Genomic DNA, 24,627 nt, shown 5'->3' on the forward strand with positions numbered 1-24,627 from the left:
TTTAATAAAATTCTTCCTAAATTCAATTATTTTCATAAACAATAAAATTCTTCGAAGAAATTCAATTATTATCAAATTTTTTGATAAAATTCTTTGCAAGAATTCAATCATTTGCAAATTTTTTATAAATTTTTTCGCAATAATTCAATTATTTAACAAAAAAATTAATAAAAGTTCTTCATAAGAATTCAATTATTTTTGCAAATTTTAATAAAATTCGTTGCAAAAATTCAATTATTTTAAAAAAGTTTGATAAAATTCTTCGAATCAATTCAATTATTTTAAAAAATTTTTGAAAAAATTCTCGGCAAAAATTTCAATTATTTTCAAAAATTTTCCTCAATTCAATGATTTTTATAATATCTACTAAAATTTTTCAAAAGAATTCAATTATAAAAAATTTTATTGAAATTCTGCGCAAACATTTCATTATATTCATAAAATAATTAAAATTTCACAAGGAATTCAATTATTTTCATAAATAATAAAATTTTTTAAGGAATTCAATTATTATTTTCATAAAAAATAATTTAAAATTCTAGAAAATAATAATTGAATTAAAATGATGAAAATCGGAGCAATTAATATCTTCATGTTTTATAAACAATACTTTTATAAGTTGTTTAATTTAAAAAAGTTTTGAATTTTGATTTTTTGAATGTCTTCATTTCTGTCGAAAATCCTGTTCCATAAATAAGATTAAAATATAAATTGTGCAAATATTTGTCTTCTTTTTCTAAAACAAAATAATAATTTTCTTAAAAAAATTGTGATTCAAAAAGAAAATAATGGAAAATAAATAAATTTTCTATTTCCTAATCACAGTTGTTTAATAATTTTCTAATTTTTTTAGAAGTAAAGAACAAAAATAATTTCAATTTGACAAAACATAATATTTAACAAAATTTTAGTCTTTTAATGAAAAGAAGTAAAAAAACTTCTGATGATTTCTATTTTCTATCTAAAGTTAACAAAAAACAAAAGTATAAACAAAAGACAATTCTTCAGAGTGTGAGGGACAGAAAAAGTGAATGAAAGAATGAAAGAACATTCAAATTAATATAGTTAATTTTTTTACTAAGCTGAAATGGAGAATAAAAAACGAAATATACAATATGTATAGTAAGCTATTAAAATAATGTCAAACAGGGAATTATGAACTTATTTTATTTTTCTTTGTTCAACAATTTCAAAATGAGTCACTGCTTTAATTTTCTCGGAGGTTTTGCGCTACAAGTTCACACGAGTTTTAACGGTCCTTATGGAACTTGAAATTCGCGACAAGTTTGCGGGTTCGGTGTATATAGCCAACCCGCATTATGTGAGTTTCAAAGTTAGTGTTAATATTAAAGTTCAAAAAGCAATGAGATGTGTTTTTGATTTTCAAGTCCCTTGATATTTATAATCTTGTTAAATAGAAACTGGGAAATAATTAAATTTCATTTTTGAGAATAACAAAATTGACGAATATGATAATTACACTCAACTTATATAATATCTATTTTAGTAGAATGAAAAATAATATAAAATAAAAAAAATATAAAAACTATTTTCAAATAATTTTGTTCTTCAATTTACAAAGTTGACTATATATAGAGAATTTACATTGCAGACAAAATATTACTATCGATTCGAGTAATTTAAATCGAAATAGACCCATGGGATACATTGAATGACTCTAAACGTTCTATTAATCTTGTATAATAACCGAATTAAATACACTTTAGGGAATTTTCATTCGCTCCTCCTGTTTTTATTTATCGAAAAACATTTTCCAAAGAGGTTTCTTGATACTTGCTGATACTTGTGTTAAACTTAAAATTCTAAATATTTCAATTTTAAAATTCATACTTTTATATTAAGAGTTCTCTATATTAAATAAATTGCAAAAATAATTATTAATTAATTTAATTATTTAAAAATTCATTTTCTAAAGTTATAAATTTCTTATTAAGATAAAATAATGAATGTGAATTCATCAGTTGACTGTTATAATAGTTTTCATAAAGCACGCAGTAAAAATATCACAAAGCCGTTGAGAAACTTGCTTTTCAATTTACGTCAATATTGGTCTAACAGTTGAGCTATATTTAAATAACGAAAACGTTACATGCTTTTAATTAAAGCAGCTTTCGTGTAAATATGAATAAAACCCCCTTCTCGAGCTGAATACATAATAAACGTTTCTTTTATAACAGGGTACCTCCATATATTCGAGAATGTTTCACCTTTTAATAATAAATATAACAATGGTCTTATATTTAAAATTTTGAATCTATATTTTTAAACTATTCTTTCACAGTGAAAAGTTTAACTTTGTTTATTTTAAATGTTTCTTTTTTTATTTGACTCAAACTATAAAATTACCACGAATTTCAAAATAAAACCATCAATTTTTTCAATTTGTAACAAAAATTTCCTTTTAAATAATACTTAAATCAATGAACAACTATCATAAAAAAAATTATTTAATGAATAATAAATAAATAGTTACATAAATATTTCAAAATTAATTTAATTTTCAAAGAGTTGCGTTTACAATTTTCATAAATAAATGAACTATTCAAACGCAACGGTCTCAATTCAAAATTTTATAAAATTTCAATGTTGAATGAATTTAATGAGAAAATTTAATGAACTTAGATTTTTGAAAAATTTTAATAATTCAAAATTCTTTTGAAATTAGTTCAAATTTGTCAATATATAATTAATTAATTATTAAAAATAATAAATTTTTAAAAGAATTTTAGTTAAAAACACTAAAAAATGAGAATGTAAAAATGGAATTTTGAAGAAGTAACGAATGATTGCAGAAATTCAATTATTTTCAAAAATAAAAAAATTCTTATCACAATAATCAATTATGTTCAAAATTTACAAAAAAATCTCGACAAAATCCCAATTATTATATCTTGAAATAAATAAATTATTCTTCGAAATTCAATTATTTTCAAAAGTAGTAAAATTCTTCTCAAAAATTTCAATTATTTCCTAAAATTTTAATAAAATTCTTGGCAAAATTTTAATTATTTTCAAAAATTTTCCTCAATTTAATGATTTTTAATAACTACTACATTAATAAAAAAAAAAACCCAAAAAATTCAATTATCTAGTTAAAAAAAATGTTAATAAAATTCTAAGCAAACATTTCATTATTTTCATAAATAATAAAACTCATCGCAGACTTTTAATTTTTTTTAATACAATTTTAATGAAATTCCTCGAAAAATGTAATTATTCTTAAAAATTTTATTAAAATTTAACAAAGAAATGAATTATTTTAAAAATCTTTGATACAATTTATTTATTAGAATTTAATTATTATTTTCAATACAGTTTTAATGAAGTTTTTACAAAAAATTATATTTATTTTAAAAAATTTTAATGAAATTCTTTGTAACAATTTAATTTTTTTCAAAATAATTTCAATAAAATTCTTCATGGAAATTTAATTAATTTCAAAAATTTGTCAAAATTCAATTATTTTCAATGTCTACTATGTCAATGAAATTTTACAAAAGAATTCAATTATTTTCAAAAAATAAAATAATTCTTCGCAGAAATTCAATTATGTTGAAAAATTTACAAAAAATTTCATCAAAATTTCAATTATCTTTATAAATAATAAAATTTTTCTCCGAAATTCAATTATTTTAAAAAATTTTAATAAAATTTTTGGCAAAATTTCAATAATTTTTAATAAAATTTTCATCAAATATCTTGAAAAATGAAATTATTCTTAAAATTTTTTTTTAAATTTGTCAAGACAATTCAATTGTTTAAAGATTAATAATTAAAAATCTTCTGTGAAATAAGTTAAATTTGTCAATATATATTTAATTAATTATTAAAAATAATGGATTTATAGAAGAATTTTATAGTTAAAAACACTAAAAAAAATTGAATTTTGAAGAAGTAACGAATGATTGCAGAAATTCAATTATTTTTAAAAGTAACAAAATTCTTATCACAATAATCAATTATGTTAAAAATTTACAAAAAAATCTAGACAAAATCCCAATTATTATCTTTAAATAAAAAAATTATTCTTCAAAATTTAATTTTTTTCAAAAATTTTAATAAAATTCTTGTCAAAATTTCAATTATTTTTGAAAATTTTTCTCATTTCAATGATTTTCAATATCTAGGTACTATTTTAATAAAATAGAAAAGAATTCAATTAGTTAAAAATAATTTTAACAAGATTTTACGCAAACATTTAATTATTTTCATAAATAATAAAAATTTCACAGAAATTCAAATGATTACAATATTTTTATAATTTTCTTCTCAATAATTCAATTATTTTCGTAAATAGAATTTTTCACATGGATTCAATTATTTTCACGGGAATAAAATTCTTTTGGCAGAAATTCAATTATTTGCAAAAATTAAAAAAAATTCTCATCATAATTTCCATTATCTTTACAAACTGCAAAAATTTTTCGTTGAAATTCAATTATTTAAAAAAATTTTAATAAAATTCTACGCAAAAATTTAGAATTATTTTCATAACTAATAAAAATTTACCAGGATTATCAATATTATTTACAAATTTTTTATAAATTTTTTCGCAATAATTCAATTATTTTCATAAATTGTAAATTTCTTTACAGAGATTCAATTATTTTCATAAATTAATAAAACTCATCATAGAATTTCAATTATTTTCATGAATTAATAAAACTCATCATAGAATTTCAATTATTTTCATGAATTAATTAAACTCATCATAGAATTTCAATTATTTTTAAATTTTTAATACAATTTCAATCATATTCCTCTAAAATATGTATGTAATTAATTATAAAAGTTTTATTAAAAATTCGTCAAAAGAATTCAATTGTTTGAAAATTTGTTGATAAAATTCTTTATGAGAATTTAATTTTAACAAACATTTTCAATTATTTAATAAATGGTTTATTTTTGAATTCAAATACTTGAATTTTCGTAGAATTTTCTAATAAAAATTGGTTTAAAAATGAATTTCCGAATAATCGATTTATTATTTATTAAAATAATTAATTCTTTTGAGAAATTTTACTACTTGTAATTCCTCTAACAATGTAACTATTAAAAAAAAAATTTTATTAAAATTCTTCAAAAGAATTTAATTATTTAAAAAATTGTTAATAAAATTCTTTATAAGAAATAAATTTTAAAAACATTCAATTATTTAATAATAGATTCACTTTTGTATTTAAATAATTGAATTCTCGTAGAATTTTCTAATAAAAATTGATTTGAAAATGAATTTTAATTTAAATTTTAGATAATAATTAAATAGGAAAATAATTTTTTAAGATTAACTTAAGATTAACTTTAAACTGCGGACAGAATGAATGAAAAAATACGGAGGTTAATATAGTTAATTATTTTAAAAATTATTATTATTATTATTATTATTATTATTATTTTTAAAAATGTGCAAAAAAGTTTGCAGAATAATTTGCAGAAAGTTTACAAAGAAAATTATAAAATAAAAAAATGTTGAAAGTTTAGAAAAAAGAGTTATTGTATATGTATATATTTTTTTAAATTCCTCTTACAATGTTTCGTGCAATCGTTGTCTTTTTTTTTTTTTTTTTTTTTTTTTTTTTTTTTTTTTTTTTTTTTTTTTTGAGTTTCGTTCAGTACAACTTAATTGTACAGGAGCAAATATTATCAGAGTAAAATTGATCATCACTTGTTTCCATGTGTATTTATAAATATATATGAAATGAGTGCGTGTTAAGTGTTTGGCGAGTCGAGTGAAAAGCAGAATTTAATTAAGAACTCGTTGGCTCGATTCTTTAATTTGATTATTTGCCACGCGATGAAAGAGAGGTCTCTTTTATGCGTAAGTAGAAATAAAGACCAGTGCACACAGGTATAATGGATCTGATTGGAATTCGTGGTTCACTAAAATGTTTATTCCACGCCTTTATCTCCGTATATCGTTTCGCAACGATTTTTACTTGATTCTTAATTGCGTTTAAAGGGGTAAAAAAATGCATCTGCAAAGTTGCGTGCCACAGCGAACATATCATCTTTAAACTGAAATTATATATCATGAAATTCTCAATTATGAATAATTTTTCAAATGAATTTCAAGTCTCTTGATATGTCTACAGTTTATTGAACTTTTTAACACTTTATTATTTTTATTTGTTAAAAGTTAAGAATTGTAAAATAAATTTGAAAAAAAAATTAAAAAAAAATAAATAAAAATAAATTTCAATTTTACTACAGTTAATAGCTAGATAAGTAGGTTTAGTTTTAACGTTATTTACACTGCGAATTAATTTATAAAATTTTTAAAAATTATTGTTATTTTTGTAAAATTTCAATTTTGAATGAACTAATTAAATAATGAAAATTTCACAGGAATTTTATTATTTACAAATTCTTTATAAATTTTTTTGCAATAATTCAATTATTTTCATAAATATAATCAAATTTTTTACAGAGATTCAATTATTTTCATAAATAATAAGAAAGTTTACAGGTTTTCAATTATTTTCATAAATAATAAAAAACATTAAGTACAGTTTTTCAATTATTTTCATAAATATTAAAACTCATCGCAGAATTTCAATTATTTTTAATGCAAATTTTAACTTAATGTCTCGAAAAATGTATTTATTCTTAAAAATTTTATTAAAATTCATCAAAGAAATTCAATTATTTTAAAAAGCCTTCCTACAATTTATTTATTAGAATATTTAAGTATTGTCAATACATTTTTAATTAAATTTCTTGAAAGAATTAAATTATTTCCAAAAATTTTAATGAATTTCTTAATTTAACAATTCAATTTTTCTCAATATAATTTTAATCAAATTCTTCGTAGGAAAAATAATTTCAATAATAATTTATCAAAATTCAATTATTTTCAATGCTATCTACTATTTCGATAAAATTTCACGAAAAAATTCAAAATTAGGTATTTAAAAAGAAATATTATTAAAAAATTCGTCTCAATAATTCAATTATTTTCAAAAAGTAATAAAATTCATCGCAAAAATTGAATTTTTTCAAAAGTTTAAAAAAATTATCGTTAAAATTTCAATTATCATTATAAATAATAAAATTTTTCTCCAAAATTCAATTATTTTTAAACAAAAATTTTTAATAAAATTCTTGGCAAAATTTCAATTATTTTCAAAAACTTTTCTCAATTCAATCAAATTTTCTACAGAGATTCAATTATTTTCATAAATAATAAAACTCATCGTTAAACTTTAATTATTTATAATTCAAATTTTATAAAGGAATTTCTCGAAAAGAATTCAATTATAGGTATTTAAAAATTCGTCTGAAAAATTCAATTATTTTTCAAAAGTTAATCAAATTCTTCGCAGAAATTCAATTATGTTCAAAAGTTTAAAAAAAATGATCGTAAAAATTTCAATTATCATTATAAATAATAAAATTTTTCTCCAAAATTAAATTATTTTCAAAAAATTTTTAATAAAATTCTTGACAAAATTTCAATTATTTTTAAAAACTTATCTCAATTCTTTTACATTTTTTTTTACAGAGATTTCAATTATTTTTAATAAAATTTTAATCTAATTTCTCGAAAAATGAAAATATTCTTAAAAATTTTATTGAAATTCGTCAAAAAAATTTTAATTACCTAAAATTTAAAAATTTGTTGATGAAATTCTTTAAATGAGAGTTCAATTTTAAAAAACAATTCAATTTTTCAGTAAATTATTTATTTTTTTATTTAAATAATTGAATATTCTCGTAGAATTTTCTAATAAAAATTGATTTATTGTATGAATTTCAGTTAAAATTTTAGATAATAATTAAATATTAAACTCTCTAAATTTGAGTTAGTAAAAATGTTTTCTAATTTGAATTATATTGACTGACTTTTTGCTTTTGAATTAACAGATTTCACTGATACCTAAATAATTATTTCTATTAATTTAATAGTAAAATTTACTAATTCAAAAGCAAAAATTCAGTCACTAATTCCAATTAGTAAACATTTTTACTAATTATAAAATTTAGAGAGAATTTAGATTGAATTTTTAGAAATAATTGAATTTTAAAGAGGTTTCAAATCAAAATCTTTGAATGTTTAAATTTTTCATACTCTTAACTAACAATTCTGTGGAATTAATTTTTTTGAAAAATTTAAATGGAATTTTTTTTTAAAATTATTTCAAGTTTTTATTTTCTAATATACAATTGAAGAATTTCTGAATAATCGATAAAATTTCGTAAAATTGAATTGTAAAAAAAAGAATTTTGAAAATTATCAAAGAAATTTTTCAAAAAATTATTAAAAATAATTAATTTAAAGAAGAATTTTCAAAAAAAATTCTGTAAAACAATAATTGAACTGAAGTGTGATGAAAGTAATTTTGAATAAATTTTATAATAATTAAAGAGGATCAAGTGTTAAAATAACTATTTTATATTATAAGTGTGTTTATATATACAATATATGTGTTTTGTTCATATGTGAATGTATTTTGTGTATATGTATAAATTTATATGTTAATGCGTTTTGTGTATATGTGGAAGTTAATATGTATGTGTGTAAATTTATATGTGAATGCGTTTTGTAATGTACACATGTTATAACTTACATGTGTAAGTTTATATGTGTACGTTAATATGTGAATAATGTGTTTAGTGTATATGTGTAAGTTAATATGCACATGTGTAAATTTATATGTGAATGTGTTTTGTGTATATGTGTATAAGTTGATATTTATATGTGTAAATTTATATGTGAATTGATGTGAATGCGTTTTGTGTACATGTGTCAGTTTATATATATATATATATATATATATATATATATATATATATATATGTACGTTTATATGTGAATGTGTTTTTTGTACATATGTGTTTTGTTTATATGATTTAGTTTATATATGATAATGTGTTTTGTGTGCATGTGTATATATGTGTAAGTTTATATGTGAAATATGTTCTGCGTATATGTGTAAGTTAATATGTATATGTGTAAATTTATATGTGAACGCGTTTTGTGTACATGTGTAAGTTTAAATAAGTACTTTTATATGTGAATGTGTTTAGTGTATATGTGCAAGTTAATATGTACATGTGTACGTTTATATGTATATGTGTTTAGTGTATAAGTGTATGTTAATATGCACATGTATAATACATGTGTACATTTATATGTACATGTGCACATTTATATGTACATGTGCACATTTATATGTACATGTGTCTTCTCTATAAAGATGGAAGTTTATATGTGAATGTGCTTTGAGTACATGTGTTCAAATGTAGAGGCACACATATAAATGCGCCAAACGACTTTTGTACAAAAATACACGAAATCTAACAGACCACAGTGTTTTGACAGGACCAAAACAAAGAATAATTTTCATCTTCCTGTGGTGCTCTTGAATATTCAGGATTCACATCCAAATATTTACCAAGAAGCTCTTCGCCTGCTGACTTCCTTGAAATATTATATTCTGATTACATACTATTAATTTAATTCGCAATGATTTTTAAGCCAAGAGAATATAGGATACAACAAAAATTTATATATATATTAATACAGAGTTTGAATCTCTTCCCAATTCCATAGGTCTTCTTTTCCATCGCAGTTAATTTATTTAAATTGAAATAAAATAGAGAGCCACTATATAGATTCGCGCATTTATTTACTATATCAAGCGAGAAATTTATTTGTGAAAATACGACTAGTAAAAATGGAACAATGCAAAGGAAATAAAAGTCGTCATAAAATAAGCAGGAAGACTATTCAAAGATGTTGAGCACGTAATAGCGAACTCATTGAAACAAATGGGCAAAGCATTATTTTGTATTTTAGAGCCTCACAGTTTAAGAATTGCGGTTAAGGTTTATATAGATACACTTTTTGTCTCTAGTTTTACAGTTTCTTAAACTGTTTTGCAGTCGAGTTAATTTTTTGATGATTTTTTCATGTCAGTGCGCAAGTGAAAACTGAATTACTGAAAAATTAAAATTTATTAAATCAAGACTAGTTATGACTTTCCATTAAAGCTTTTCGAAATCGTATCGACATTCCCTTGATGAAATTTTTCTTAGGGGAGTAAAAAATATGATATTAAAAAATGATTAGTCGTTTAATATTAAAAACCTGTTTATATATTTGTAACTAATTTTAAAAATCTCGACTCCAATCGCGGCGATCATTTTGTAGGCATAAAACTACAGATATCATTACCTACTAAGATCGAAATAATTCGCCAATTGGTAAAGAACAGACAGTCATTTGAGTTTTTAGTATCGTCTTTTATGACTCACAAGGCGAACCACTTCTACTCAAATTCTCCTTAAACGATCTAATGGACTGCATTGGAAACAGTTGGAAAGCATCTTTACGAAAAACCTTTCAGACTAGAGTAATAATTCTGGAATGCACTAAAATTGAGCTCAAGAATTAATTCATAATATAATGTTTCATTGATCCTCCTATAATGGAATCAGTTCTTCAAATTCGTAAATTATTACGTATTTTAATTTTTTTTGTTAATTATAACAATGAATTTAAAACAATTAAGATAACGTGACGGTTCACCGCAAAATATGTTTGTATGTTACCCATTTTTTCCTTCTACTAGATGTATAGAACCTACTATGTAGGTAGGATTGTATAAAAAAACGTCGTTTTTTTAATGTAATAAAATAAATTTATTGACGCTTTATGCACATTGATTACTCTTGATCTATTATGGCTTTATTATAACTATTTAAATAGATAGAAAAGAACAAATTTCATTAACATCTTTACAATATTATCTCTACTGATGACAATAGATAAAAACGAATTGCATATTTACAAAAGTTAAATAAATACATATTCTACTTAAATTAATGATTAAATAACACGTTCAGTATGTGTAATAAATTAAAATAAAAATAGTTTCTGTCTAAAATTTACACTCCTATGAAATATTCACCTACCCTTGATTTTTTTCATTCAATTTCATAATGATATTCACTTGCCAGTTAATAATGTTTGGAAAGTTCCACCACTTGAAACTCCATTCTTGACAGTTGGGTAATTACGTAGGCAATTAGTAGCTTCTCGACTGAAAAAGAATTTTTAAAATTGTTCAACTTTATTTCACTTTATTTACTTTAGAACGTTTTTGGAACGTTCCAAAAAATGTCTTTTTGGAATGTCCTTTGAACTGGCTTGGGCATTATGGGTATTTCTTATGTTATGTTATGTTATGTTATGTTATGTTATGTTATGTTATGTTATGTTATGTTATGTTATGTTATGTTATGTTATGTTATGTTATGTTATGTTATGTTATGTTATGTTATGTTATGTTATGTTATGTTATGTTATGTTATGTTATGTTATGTTATGTTATGTTATGTTATGTTATGTTATGTTATGTTATGTTATGTTATGTTATGTTATGTTATGTTATGTTATGTTATGTTATGTTATGTTATGTTATGTTATGTTATGTTATGTTATGTTATGTTATGTTATGTTATGTTATGTTATGTTATGTTATGTTATGTTATGTTATGTTATGTTATGTTATGTTATGTTATGTTATGTTATGTTATGTTATGTTATGTTATGTTATGTTATGTTATGTTATGTTATGTTATGTTATGTTATGTTATGTTATGTTATGTTATGTTATGTTATGTATGTTATGTTATGTTATGTATGTTCTGTTATGTTATGTTATGTTATGTTATGTTATGTTATGTTATGTTAGTTATGTTATGTTATGTTATGTTATGTTATGTTATGTTATGTTATGTTATGTTATGTTATGTTATGTTATGTTATGTTATGTTATGTTATGTTATGTTATGTTATGTTATGTTATGTTATGTTATGTTATGTTATGTTATGTTATGAAATATAAAAAAAGGGAAATTAAAATTAAATAATAGTAATAATTACTTTAAATTGTAAGTGATGGATTGCTGACTGCATGGTGAGAATTTAAATTGATTTCTGTTCATAGAAATTGGACTCATTATATAACCATATTCTGAGGGACATCCCGATGCTCCTGGAAGATCTTGACTTGGATCACCGGGATCACCATCGTGGTAAGCACCAAGTCTGTATTTAAAATGTTTTTTTTTATCAACAAATTTTAGATTGTACAGAACTAGAAAATAATAATAATAAATTGTCTACACAGTCTTATTATTAATAATTAAATAATTAAATAATTTCCACTTACATGTGAGCTACTTCATGAGTTGCAGAAACAACACCACCATAAGAGCCATCATCTTTTATAATCGCTGCGCTGTAAATCATATTTGACACTTGTTTACAAGCTCCGCCTGTAAATGCTACACCTAGAAAGGAATATTAAAAATAATTTTTACTATCGACGAACATTTTCTTTTATGCTTAAAATTTATTTTTGTTTGTATTTAGATGTAAAGAATTAAATGTAATGTAAATTTACCACCAACATCGCTGCCGTAACCGATGTGCATTAAATTACTTCCCGTCATAAGAACGGCAATATCATAATCAGTGTGGAATTTAAAGCTGTTTTGATTGTATAAAAATCTACTGAATTCATCTAATACGAAATTGTAAGAATAACTTGCTTGATAGTTAGAGAACGGCAGTTGATCCTGTCATTTGAAAAATTGTAATTAAAATTTAACAAAAAAAAATTGATGTTAAAAATTGAAATTTAACAACAAGAACAAAAATTAAAATCCGAAAAGAAAATAAAAAAGAATAAAAAAAATAAGAATACTATAAATAAAGGTACTGACAAAAAATAACTGTACCTGAACTATAACAATTCCAGCAATGTTTATTAGAATTCCAGGACTCCTCAAATTTCCAAATCTTATGTCCACTTGCTTCCAAAACGACACAACATATTCTACTGTTCGATAAATATCATTTCCAAAGTGGCTGAAAAAATAATTCTAATTTTTTACATAAAGAATTAAAATAATAAATTACGAGAATTGCACTTATTACGATATTCGAAAAAGAAAATATTTTATACAAGATTTTATAGAAGTTTGACCGTAGATTACGAATGTGATGTTAGTTCTTCAAAATCCAACATGGCGGATCCAATATGGCGGGCGATTTTTTAAAAATTAAATGCATTTGCCTGAAACTTGTTACATGGGGGTTTTCGAGAAAAATTTTACTCAAAGATTCGTAATCTACTGTAAAAATTCAACAAAAAATGATAATTAAAATTTAGAAACAGAAATAAATTTAAGAGCTTATCAAAAAGCAGTCAGGACTTAAAAATTAAAGGAAAAATAAAATTTAAATGTTTCAGTGAATATTTACCTAAAAAGCAAACTGTCGACCATAACAAGAATTTCTGGATAAACATTATTTACGCTTGATCCATAATAATCACACGATTGATAGTATGGTAGACCTTCTAAAAATCACGAGTTTACATATTAGAGTACAATCATTAAATTTTTCATTATTAAGGTAATTATAAAGTAATCGAATAATGTATATATAATTAAATATAATTAATTATATAAAATTAATTAAATATAATTAATTATAATTAATTATATAAAATTAATTTAAATAATTAAAATTACATTAATTATGTATTAGTAATTAAATAGAATTAATTCAAAATAAATAAATAAATAATTAAAATCTCATTATCAGTAATTAAATAAAAATACATATAAATAAGGTAATTAATATAAATAATTAGAAATATATGTGACGCGCTTTCAAGAAAGGAGAAGCACAAAGTTTAAGGTTATGTTTATAATTTTTGGAGTAAAAATACAGAAAAAGAATTAATTTCTATTGCAAATTATTTATAGTTAGGTCTTTATTAAATACTAAATATTGAATATAAATATTTTTTAAATTTACATAATTAAAAGGAATCATTTAATTAAAGTAAAAAGAACATAAACATAACCTTAAAGTAATTTTCTTCTTAGGTGTCTTTATAGGGAGAACGCCACATATAATTATATATTTAATTATTTTAATAAAATTAATTACAATAAAGTAATTGAAATTAAAGTACCTGATTAAATTAATTTTTATGAAACATTCGGTAAAGTAAAATTTAACGATTAAAATTAGTTACCAATTATAGCTCTTCTGCGCCTCTTTCCGGCAGTATTTGTTTTATAACAATCCTAAAAAATAAAAGTAGAGTGTAAAAGTCAAAATAAAAGTAAAGTGCTTATTAATTTTAAATTATTATTAAAAAAAAAAAAAAAAAAATTATTCTTATTATTATTATTTTGAAATAAAAAATTTAATTTTTTAATTTTAGTTAAAAATTTTCTTACATTGTAGTCTTGACCACTGTTATAAACAGGAGGAATATTTTGCATAATCTAAAATCAAAAATTAATTTAGTATTAATATTTATAGGTAAGTGTCAAAAAAAATTATGAACTTTAAAATTATTATTTAATTCTTTTATAAGAATTTTTTTTTAAACTTCTTACAAAATGAATCATATGATCGATGTTGTGGGAAATTTTTACATTAAATTATAAATGAAAAATATTTTGAAAAAAAATTTATAAATGAAAAATATTTTTAAAAAAATTTATAAATAAAAAATATTTTTTAAAAAATTTACCAATAAAAAAAAATAGATTATATTAGAATTTAAAAAAGAAAAAAAGTACTTGCCCCTGACTGTAAAACATACTGTATATTGTTTGGATACATATAATTTGACTGGGCAATGTAAACTGGCGTATTCCAATTTGCTAGAAATCCTCCACTTGTAACTTTATTATTATGATTATTATCCTGATTAACTGCATATTCAGTGCCTGCAAAAAAAAAATTTTTTTTAAATGAAAAACAAAAAATTGTTATTAGTATTATTTTTTATTAGTGTAATAGCAATAATTATTATAATTAATAATAATAATTAAAAAAAATTTTTTTAAAATTATTATTAGGTATTAATAATAATAATTAAAAAATAAATAAATTCCTACTAAATTATAAATTAAATTTAATAATAAAATTATAATTATTGTGTTTTACAACAGTGACGTCATAATGGTGCAAATGCCCCTAAATAATTATAATAATTATGATAATAATAATTATTTATCATTAGGTATTATGAACTAATAATGAACTTTATAAATAATTTTTTTTTTTTAAATAAATTACTTATAAACAAATAATAATGAAATTTCTCTGTTTATTACAATTTATTATTTATTTATTATTTATTTATTATTTATAATTATTTTTTATTATCATTCTTTTATATTAATTGTTATAATTGTAATTATTATATGATCATCTTAATTATAAATACTATTATTATTTTTTCTTTATTATTATTATTATTAATATTAATTTAAAAATTTTAATTTAAAAAATAAAATTTACCTGTCTGTTGTGACACTTGATAGTATGGCATACTATTGCTTTGTGAATCTGGATAGTTTATCTAAAAATTTATGATAAATAACAAATATAAACTTCACTTTTTGATAATAAATAAAGAATTTAGTATTTAAATAAATTTATAAAAAAATATAATGAAAAAAAATTTTTCAAATATAAAGTAAAAATTTTACCTGATAATAATCAGCCGAAGAAGTGTGAATAAATAAAAATATAGCGAGTAGATACATATTTGGATTGAAATAAAATTAATATCACTGAGCGTTCACAAAAAATAATCACCGTCGTCTGAAAAATTAATTATTAACTTTATATAATTATTAATTATTAATTATTATAACTGTTAAACAATTTTAAATAAATATTAAGTATAAAAATAGTAGTAACAGAAAAAGAACGGAATTAAATTTTTTTTAAATAATTAATATAAAATTATTAATTTAAATTAATTAATTAAAATAGATTAATTAGTTTATTATTTTAGTTTTCTAATCGTTCTTTATTATTTAACAAACAAAGTGACTATTTTGATTTTCATAAATTTTTTTTTTTTTTTTTAATTAGAAAACAAATAATTGACAATTATTATTCTTATTATTTAGAATTTAATTTTTTTTTACAAAAATAAAGAAATTGAATTAAAAAACTTACCAATTTTCGATGATAAAAAACACTTTTAATATAAATTCACTCCACATATATATTATATATATATATTTAAATATATAAATATTGTGATAAATTCACAGCAACTTATATTTTAGGACGGTAGAAGAAAAAGTAACTGCGCATCACGTAAGCCAAATTTAAAATGCCATGGTATTGGAAATTTTTTTTTCAAATTTCATTTCAAAAATTTTTGTCGTACCTAAATGACTACCTTATTTTTTTTCTGTTAATGACCTGCACACGCATCAATAATAATTACGTACGGATAATCCTTACGACTAGACTTGAAAATTTTTCCAAGTTTCAACAGTATTTAAGCAAATATTTTTCTCTAATGAATTCAATTATCTGATAATAATGAACCATTCTTCTTGTTCAATTGAACATTGTGCTTAATTATTGACTATGTGGAAATTCCCCATTTCACATATATAATTATATTGTATACAAAGTGAAATTGGAATTTTTCTCTTATTGTTAACAATATTAATTAATTAGTTATTAATTAACTATAATAATCGACAAAATTCTTTCATTCATTCTTTTTGTTTATACCTCAAGTTAGAATTTTGTGTACGCCTATGTTTTTTTGTTTTTATAGATCACTTTTTTTTAATTAGTAACTTTAAAAAAAAAATTAAAAAAAATTTTTTTTTTATTTATTTTTTTAATTTAATTTTATATTATAATAAAAAAAGTTATTCATTACTTTAGTTTACTTTTGAGCTGGATGCATTTTGTTTATAAAATTGTTATAAACAAATAAGAAAGTTAAAAATTGTTATAAACAAATAGGAAAGTTAAAAATTGTTATAAACAAATAGGAAAGTTACAAAATTGTTAATTAAACAAATTAGAATTGATTCTACGATTAAAATCAAAAAGTGAAGAATAATAGTTAATAAATAATATATTATATATTTTTAATGAATAATATTTAGTGTAAAAATTAATTTTGTAAGTCATTTGTTTATAAAATTGTTATAAATTCAAAAGAAAGTTTAGAATTATTTATTACAATAAGAACCATTTATTCTATTAACAAATTTGAAATAATAATTAGTATTCATAAAGTTAATACAATAAAATAATTATTTTTTGAAAAATGCATTTTTTTATATAATTGTTATAAACAAATAAAAAGTTAAAAAAAATTTTTTATGCAAATAACAATTGATTCCTCAAATAAATTTTAAAATTTATAAAAATTAATAAAGTTAATAAAATATTTATTCTTTAAATTTGCATTTTGTTTATAAAATTGTAATAAACAAATAAGGAATTTAAAGAGTGTTTTTTTTATACAAATAACAATAAATTCAAAAAGTGATTAATAATAAAGTTCATAAAGAATATTTAATATAATAATTATTCTCATCGAAATGCATTTTGTTTATAAAATTGTAATAATAAAAAAAAAATTTGTTTTTTTATGAAAATATATTTTGATTCCATAAACAAATTAAAAAATGAATAATAAAGTTGAGAAACAAGATTGAATAAAATAATTTTTTTTTCCATCATGCATTTTGTTTATAAAATTGTTGTAAACAAATAAGAAAGTTATAAATATATTTTGATTTCATAAACAATTTAAAAAAAGAATAATAAAGTTAACAAATAAGATTAAATAAAAATAATTATTTTAATTCAAACATGCATTTTGTTTATAAAATTATTATAAACAAATAAGAAAGTTATAAATTGCTTATCATATAAATAGCAATTGATTCATTAAACAAATTCAAAAAATAATCAATAATAAAATAAATAATATCTAATAAAATATTTATTTCTTTAGAAAGATATAAATTTTATTTATAATTTTGTTATAAACAAATAAGAAATTTGTTTTCCTTTACAAATAACAATTGATTTTTTAAATAAATTTAAAAATTGTTATTAAATAGTGAAAAGTATAAAATATTGTTTATTAATAATAATAAGAAAAAATAAGTAAATATAATAATAATATAACAATAAAAAAATAATAATGATGATAATAGTAATCATAATTATTATTATCATTATTATTCTTACTGTTTTTATCTTAATTATTTTTTATCCGTAATTAGCAGATCTTTAACTACAGAATTCATTAAAGATAGAAAGCTTGTTTAGATGTCATTACGACAAATTATTATTGGTCAATGACCATTTATCTCATTTTGATATTCACAATTTTTATGAGATATTATTATAATTTTCTAATCTTGTGTCAATCAGAAACATATATTATTTTATTTTTCATCAATCTCTGATTAACAAAAAAAACTCTTCATTCTAATAAATGATAAAATTATGCATTTATTAATTAACGTATAATATTTTTAAAACAATAAAACATATTTATTATTTTATGATGTAATTTTTTAAAATTTTTACAACTTTTTTTAAAAGGTGAAAGTAATTTTCTTTGTTTATTATGTTAGTTATTAAATTTTATTGTTTTATTATTATAAAAAAATGCTAAAAATAAATTTTAAAAAATGAAAAATTAATGAAATTGTTGCAAAAATTGTAATTTACATTAAATTAATAATTATGTTTATACAAAAAATCAATTTCAATAAACTTCTTATATTTTATATTATTTTCTTTATTTTATTAATTTTTAAATTTTATTTTAATTTCATTTTTTTTATAAATACAGAAATTAATAAAATATTACAATTGTTAATTAATATTGTTTATAAAATAATTACTAGAACGGACATTTTTCACGCAATAAATATTTTCTAGTAAATTTTATTTTACTATACTTTTACAAAAAAATAAAAATACTTGTTGAATATTTTTTTTTAACATTTTCATTTTATGACAAACACACACATTACACATTTCATCTTATCTTATTATTTATTATTTTGAAAATTCAATAAATTGCTTTTAAAAATTCCAGAAGTCCTATTTTTATTGATTAATATTTTACTTTTACATTACCATATGAATTAATTATATTAAAATTTTCTTGAAAAGTAAAATATTTATATTTCATAAAAAAAAATTTTTTTAAATTAAAAAAAAAAAATTTATCGTCAAACAAAAAATATTAATTACTTTAGTGATTATTTAATTATTAGTAATTAATTATATCGAGTAAGAAAAGAAATTAATATAATTAATTTTTCAACTTTATTAATAGTAATATTTAATTTCGAAAGATTAAATTAATAATGATTAAAATAAAACAAAAGAATTGATTATCTCTAAAAATCATGATTGGTTTATAAATGCAGCTTATCGTTAAACTCAACTATTAATGTCTTTTTTATTATATATATATATATTATTTGAGTTCAAAATTATAATTTCCATAATTAATTTATTGAATAGAAGTAATGCTTATTGACAGTAAATTAAGAAATTTTTATAACTGCTAAAAAATATTTATAAAATGACCTTAATATATTCAAGAGACTTGCAACTTTCAACAGTAATAAAATATTTTATATGTTAAAAAGTAATAATGATAATAATAATAAAATGCATTATCTAAATGTAAAAATAATAAAACGTACAATTACACGAACAATGTTTATGACTATCGTTAAATGAATATATTTTAAAAAAATATTCTAAGTAGGAAAAGAGAACAAAATTTTTCGTAATTTATTTATATAGATATTTCTTTGTGTTGAACTAAGTTACCTAATTTATAAATAATTCAATTATTCAATTATTTTTATCACAATAATTTAAATACCTTCACTAATAATAACATTTTTCCTGGAAATTCAATTTTAAAAAAAAAATGTTTAATAAAATTCTAAGCAAAAATTTAATTATTTTCGTAATTAATAAATACTCATAGAAAAATTTCAATTATTTTTAATACTATTTTAAATTAAATAATTGAAGAAATTTAATTTTTTTTTAAACATTTTATTAAAATTTTTCGTAATAATTCAATTATTTTTATAAATTAATAAAATTCTTGTGAGGAATTTAATTAGATGAAAATTTTATAAATATTATTAGCAACTATTTCATTCTTTTCATAAATAATAAAATTCATCGCAGGATTTCAATTATTTTAAATATAATTTTACAGAAATTACTAAAAAAAATTTAATTATTCTTAAAAATTTCATTTCATTTCCTCGAAAAAATTAATATTGTTTAAAAAAATGTTTTTTTTTAAATTCTTGAATTTAATTATTTACAAAAATATTAGAATTTTCCACAGAAATTCAATTATTTTCAAATATTTTAATAAAATTGTTCGAAAGAAAGCAATTATTTTAAATACAAATTTAATACAAATTTGTTGATATAATTCAATTATTCTTTTAGATTTTAATAAAATTCTTTGGAAGAATTCAATTATTTACATAAATAATACTTTGAAAGAAATGAATTATTTTAAAATATTTTATTAAAATTGTTCAAAAGAAATCAATTATTTTATTAAATACAATTTTAATTAAAATTTTTTTGAAATAATTTAATTATTCTTTTAGATTTTTATGAAATTCATGCCAAGAATTCAATTATTTTCATAAATAATAAAACTTTTCTGAGGAATTCAATTATTTTTGAAAATTTTAATAAAATTTTACGCAAACATTTATAATTATTTTCATAAATAATAAAATTCATCGCAGGATTTCAATTATTTTAAATACAATTTTACAGGAATTACTCAAAAAATTTAATTATTCTTAGAAATTTAATTTCAATTCGTCGAAAAAATCAATTATTTAAAAAAATGTTTTTTTTTAATTCTTTGGATGAATTCAAAATTTTGACTTTTTCAAAATATCTTTTTTTAATTTTAATATATTAATAAGTAAAATAAATCAAATTACAAATATAAATAGTGATTTTTGAAGGGTTTTTTACAAGCTACAAGCTGGTGATGCAAAAAAATGATTTTCATTTAATTTGACCTTGAAATTCAAGGTCAAATTCTTAATTTCAATATATCTCAAAATCGGTTTTCTATTTTTTTTCTAAACTATCCCAATGGAAAGCTTACCTTTTTTCCTATGAGTCATGTAAAAATCAGAGTGGGACCTTGAAAAGTTTTGCAGAAAATTATAATTTATTATTACTTAATAGGGAAAATGATGATTTATAATTATTTTCTGCAAAACTTCTCAAGGTCCCACTCTTATTTTTACATGTCTCATAGGAAAAAAGGTAAGCTTTCTATTGGGATAGGTTAGAAAAAAATTTAAAGAATAGATTTTGAGAAATATTGAATTTAAGAAATTGACCTTGAATTTCAAGGTCAAATTAAAACAAAATCATTTTTTGTCACAACCAGCTTGTAGCTCGTAAAAAATTCTTCAAAAATCACTGTTCACATTTGCAATTTGATGAATTCATCAATTATAAATCACAATTTTCCTAATAAAATAAAGATAAATTATGATTTTCTGCAAAACTTTTCAAGGTCCCACTCTCATTTTATCATGGCTCATAGAAAAAAAGGTAAGCTTTCCATTGGAATAGGTTTATAATATATTGAATTTGAGAATTTGACCTTGAATTTCAAGGTCAAATTAAAAGAAAATCAAAAGAAAATCGTTTTTTGTCATCCCTAGCTTGTAGCTCATAAAAAAGCCTTTAAAAATCACTATTCACATTTGTAATTTGATTAATTAATCAATTATAAATCACCATTTTCCTTATAAAATAATGATAAATTATGATTTTCTGCAAAACTTCTCAAGGTCCCACTTTCATTTTTACATGGCTCATAGGAAAAAAGGTAAGCTTTCTATTGGGATAGGTTAGAAAAAAATTTAAAGAATAGATTTTGAGAAATATTGAATTTAAGAATTTGACCTTGAATTTCAAGGTCAAATTAAAAGAAAATCATTTTTTGTCACATCCAGCTTGTAGCTCGTAAAAAATCCTTTGAAAATCACTATTCACATTTGCAATTTGATGAATTCATCAATTATAAATCACCATTTTCCTTATAAAATAATGATAAATTATGATTTTCTGCAAAACTTCTCAAGGTCCCACTCTCATTTTTACATGGCTCATTGGAAAAAAGGTATGCTTTCCATTGGGATAGGTTAGAAAAAAATAGAAGACCGATTTTGAGATATATTGAATTTGAGAATTTGACCTTGAATTTCAAGGTCAAATTAAAAGAAAATCGTTTTTCGTCATCACAAGCTTGTAGCTCGTAAAAAACCCTTTAAAATCACTATTCACATTTGTAATTTGAATAATTAATCAATTGAAATTCACCATTATCCTTATAAAATAATGATAAATTATGATTTTCTGTAAAACTTTTCAAGATCTCACTTTGATTTTTACATGGCTCATAGGAAAAAAGGTAAGCTTTCCATTGGGATAGGTTAGAAAAAAAAGTAGAAATCGATTTTGAGATATATTGAAATTAAGAATTTGACCTTGAATTTCAAGGTCATATTAAAAGAAAATCGTTTTTCGTCATCTCTGGCTTGTAGCTCGTAAAAAACACTTTGAAAATCACTATTCACATTTGCAATTTGATTAATTAATTAATAAAAAATCACCATTTTCCTTATAAAATAATGATAAATTATGAGTTTCTGCAAAACTTTTTAAGATTCCACTTTGATTTTTACATGGCTCATAGGAAAAAAGGTAAGCTTTCCATTGGGTTAGGTTAGAAAAAAATTTTAAAGAAACGATTTTGAGAAATATTGAATTTAAGAATTTGACCTTGAATTTCAAGGTCAAATTTAAAGTAAATCAAAAGAAAATCGCTTTTCGTCAACTCTAGCTTGTAGCTCGTAAAAAACCCTTTGAAAATAACTATTCACATTTATAATTTGATTAATTAATCAATTATAAATCACCATTTTCCTTATAAAATAATGATAAATTATGATTTTCTGCAAAACTTCTTAAGGTCCCACTCTCATTTTTACATGGCTTATAAGAAAAAAGGTAAGCTTTCCATTGGGATAGGTTAGAAAAAAAATAGAGAACTGATTTTGAGATATATTGAAATTAAGAATTTGACCTTGAATTTCAAGGTCAAATTAAAAGAAAATCATTTTTTGTCACAACCAGCTTGTAGCTCGTGAAAAATCCTTCAAAAATCACTATTGACATTTGTAATTTGATTTATTTTACTTATTAATATATTAAATCGAAATAAAGATATTTTCAAAAAAAAGTCAAAAGTAACGTTCTACAGAAATGTTACAAATATTCCCCAGTAATATTTCATGCCACTTGGCGAGTGTTAAGATAAAGAATAAGAAGAAAAAGATATTTGCGAGTTTTAGTGGCTGCAAGATTAATTCAAAGCATGAGGTATTGTATAGCGCATTGAGCCATAAAAGAACTTGAAACATTTGGTTTTGACGACCTGAGTCGGTGACTACCATTACTTATAGGTCTAAACTTAACCTTGCTACACAAAGCTTAAAACTGTTGTTTTAAGTCTCTCAGTACTTAAAAGCAAACAAAGTCTTAAAACTTGTGTGGATATACAGCGAGGGAGACTTTACTCTTCGTTCTCGTAAACGAAGTGATTAAGGCGATGCAATGCTGATGCTGAAGTTCTGATGGGCAGAAATTTCCAAGAGATTCTATTGTTACCGTTTCATATCGTATGCAGCAATGTAACTTTTGGTGAATTGCGCAAAACAATCTTTGCAACATTATTCAAAAATTTTTTCTGATAACTTTTAGAAAATTTTTACTGCTGATGCTGTTAGAAATAACAAAATTTATTTAAATGTTTTGAGGAGATTTTAATTTTACTTTCTTGGGGAAGAATCTATCTGGTAAATTCTAAAACCATGTAACTGATTTTCTCAAAGGGAGGACTTTTTGAATAATTTAATTCATGTAAAAATTTAATTTTAATTTTACATCTTAGTTAAAAATAATTTTTTTATTTGACAGTTTGAGCTTAAATAACTTGTTATCAAAAAAATGTCCACAGGATAAACGTCATCACTTGTGTACCCTAGAGATCTCGAAAAGAAAATGAAAAGCTTATTCTACAGAGAGAGAAACAATTTTATTGTTCAACATTTACAGATCATTATTTTCGTTACAAAATTTAATATTCAATAAATGAAAATAAAATTTTTTCGAATTGGACTTTCTAATCGAGTTGAAGTAGATTGTTCAGTTGAAAAGTTTCCTCCCTTCACAGTGAATCGCATCACTTAGTAATTCTCCTAAATTGTGCGACTAAAGCTGAATGAAACTCGTGCGAACTAAGTAAAGTATGTCGGTGACGATATCTCTCCAGTCTAATGGGATTGCAGGATTGTCTTTCTTGCCAAAAGGAAACGGACGCCAGGACTTTCCTTCTCAGAGGGGGTGAAGTGTACCACCCTTCATTTCTCCTTCACTCCACTAAACAAAGACTTCAGCTTCACTGACAGAAAACTGTTATCAAAGAATCAACTTTTTCATTCACAAACTTTTATGTTAAAACTTTATTTTAACAGCTTTCTATCACTCTTTGACAAATTTAACTTTCATAAAAGCGAATAAATTTATATTTCTATCTTGAGAACATAACAAAAAATTCTTTCAAAGTTATTGTATTCTGATAAAGTGAAAAAAATAATAACAATTATTAGATGCTAAATACT

General features: G+C 20.8%; 1 protein-coding gene across 1 annotated transcript; it reads right to left on the reverse strand.

The window, feature by feature from the left end:
- Nucleotides 1-10,641: 10,641 nt before the first annotated feature.
- On the reverse strand, nucleotides 10,642-16,397 carry LOC122503495 (zinc metalloproteinase/disintegrin-like). Its single transcript, XM_043614063.1, has 12 exons — nucleotides 16,034-16,397; nucleotides 15,556-15,670; nucleotides 15,365-15,425; nucleotides 14,642-14,787; nucleotides 14,290-14,337; nucleotides 14,082-14,133; nucleotides 13,298-13,394; nucleotides 12,772-12,901; nucleotides 12,435-12,609; nucleotides 12,201-12,321; nucleotides 11,912-12,076; nucleotides 10,642-11,066 (listed from the first exon to the last, which is right to left on the reverse strand). The coding sequence occupies exons 2-12, from the start codon at nucleotides 15,610-15,612 to the stop codon at nucleotides 10,973-10,975; spliced, it is 1,146 nt and encodes a 381-aa protein (XP_043469998.1). The 5' UTR covers nucleotides 15,613-15,670; nucleotides 16,034-16,397; the 3' UTR covers nucleotides 10,642-10,972.
- Nucleotides 16,398-24,627: the final 8,230 nt, after the last annotated feature.

Source organism: Leptopilina heterotoma, unplaced genomic scaffold, assembly GCF_015476425.1.
Source record: "Leptopilina heterotoma isolate Lh14 unplaced genomic scaffold, ASM1547642v1 Lhet_263, whole genome shotgun sequence".
Lineage (NCBI taxonomy): Eukaryota > Metazoa > Arthropoda > Insecta > Hymenoptera > Figitidae > Leptopilina > Leptopilina heterotoma.

Coding starts and splice junctions, on each gene's coding strand:
- LOC122503495 (XM_043614063.1), bottom strand. CDS start 15,612: ATGTATCTACTCGCTATATTTTTATTTATTCACACTTCTTCGGCTGAT. Junction 14,788..15,364: donor TCAAGTGTCACAACAGACAG/GTAAATTTTATT, acceptor TTTTTTTTGCAG/GCACTGAATATGCAGTTAAT. Junction 14,134..14,289: donor ACAGTGGTCAAGACTACAAT/GTAAGAAAATTT, acceptor TTTATTTTTTAG/GATTGTTATAAAACAAATAC.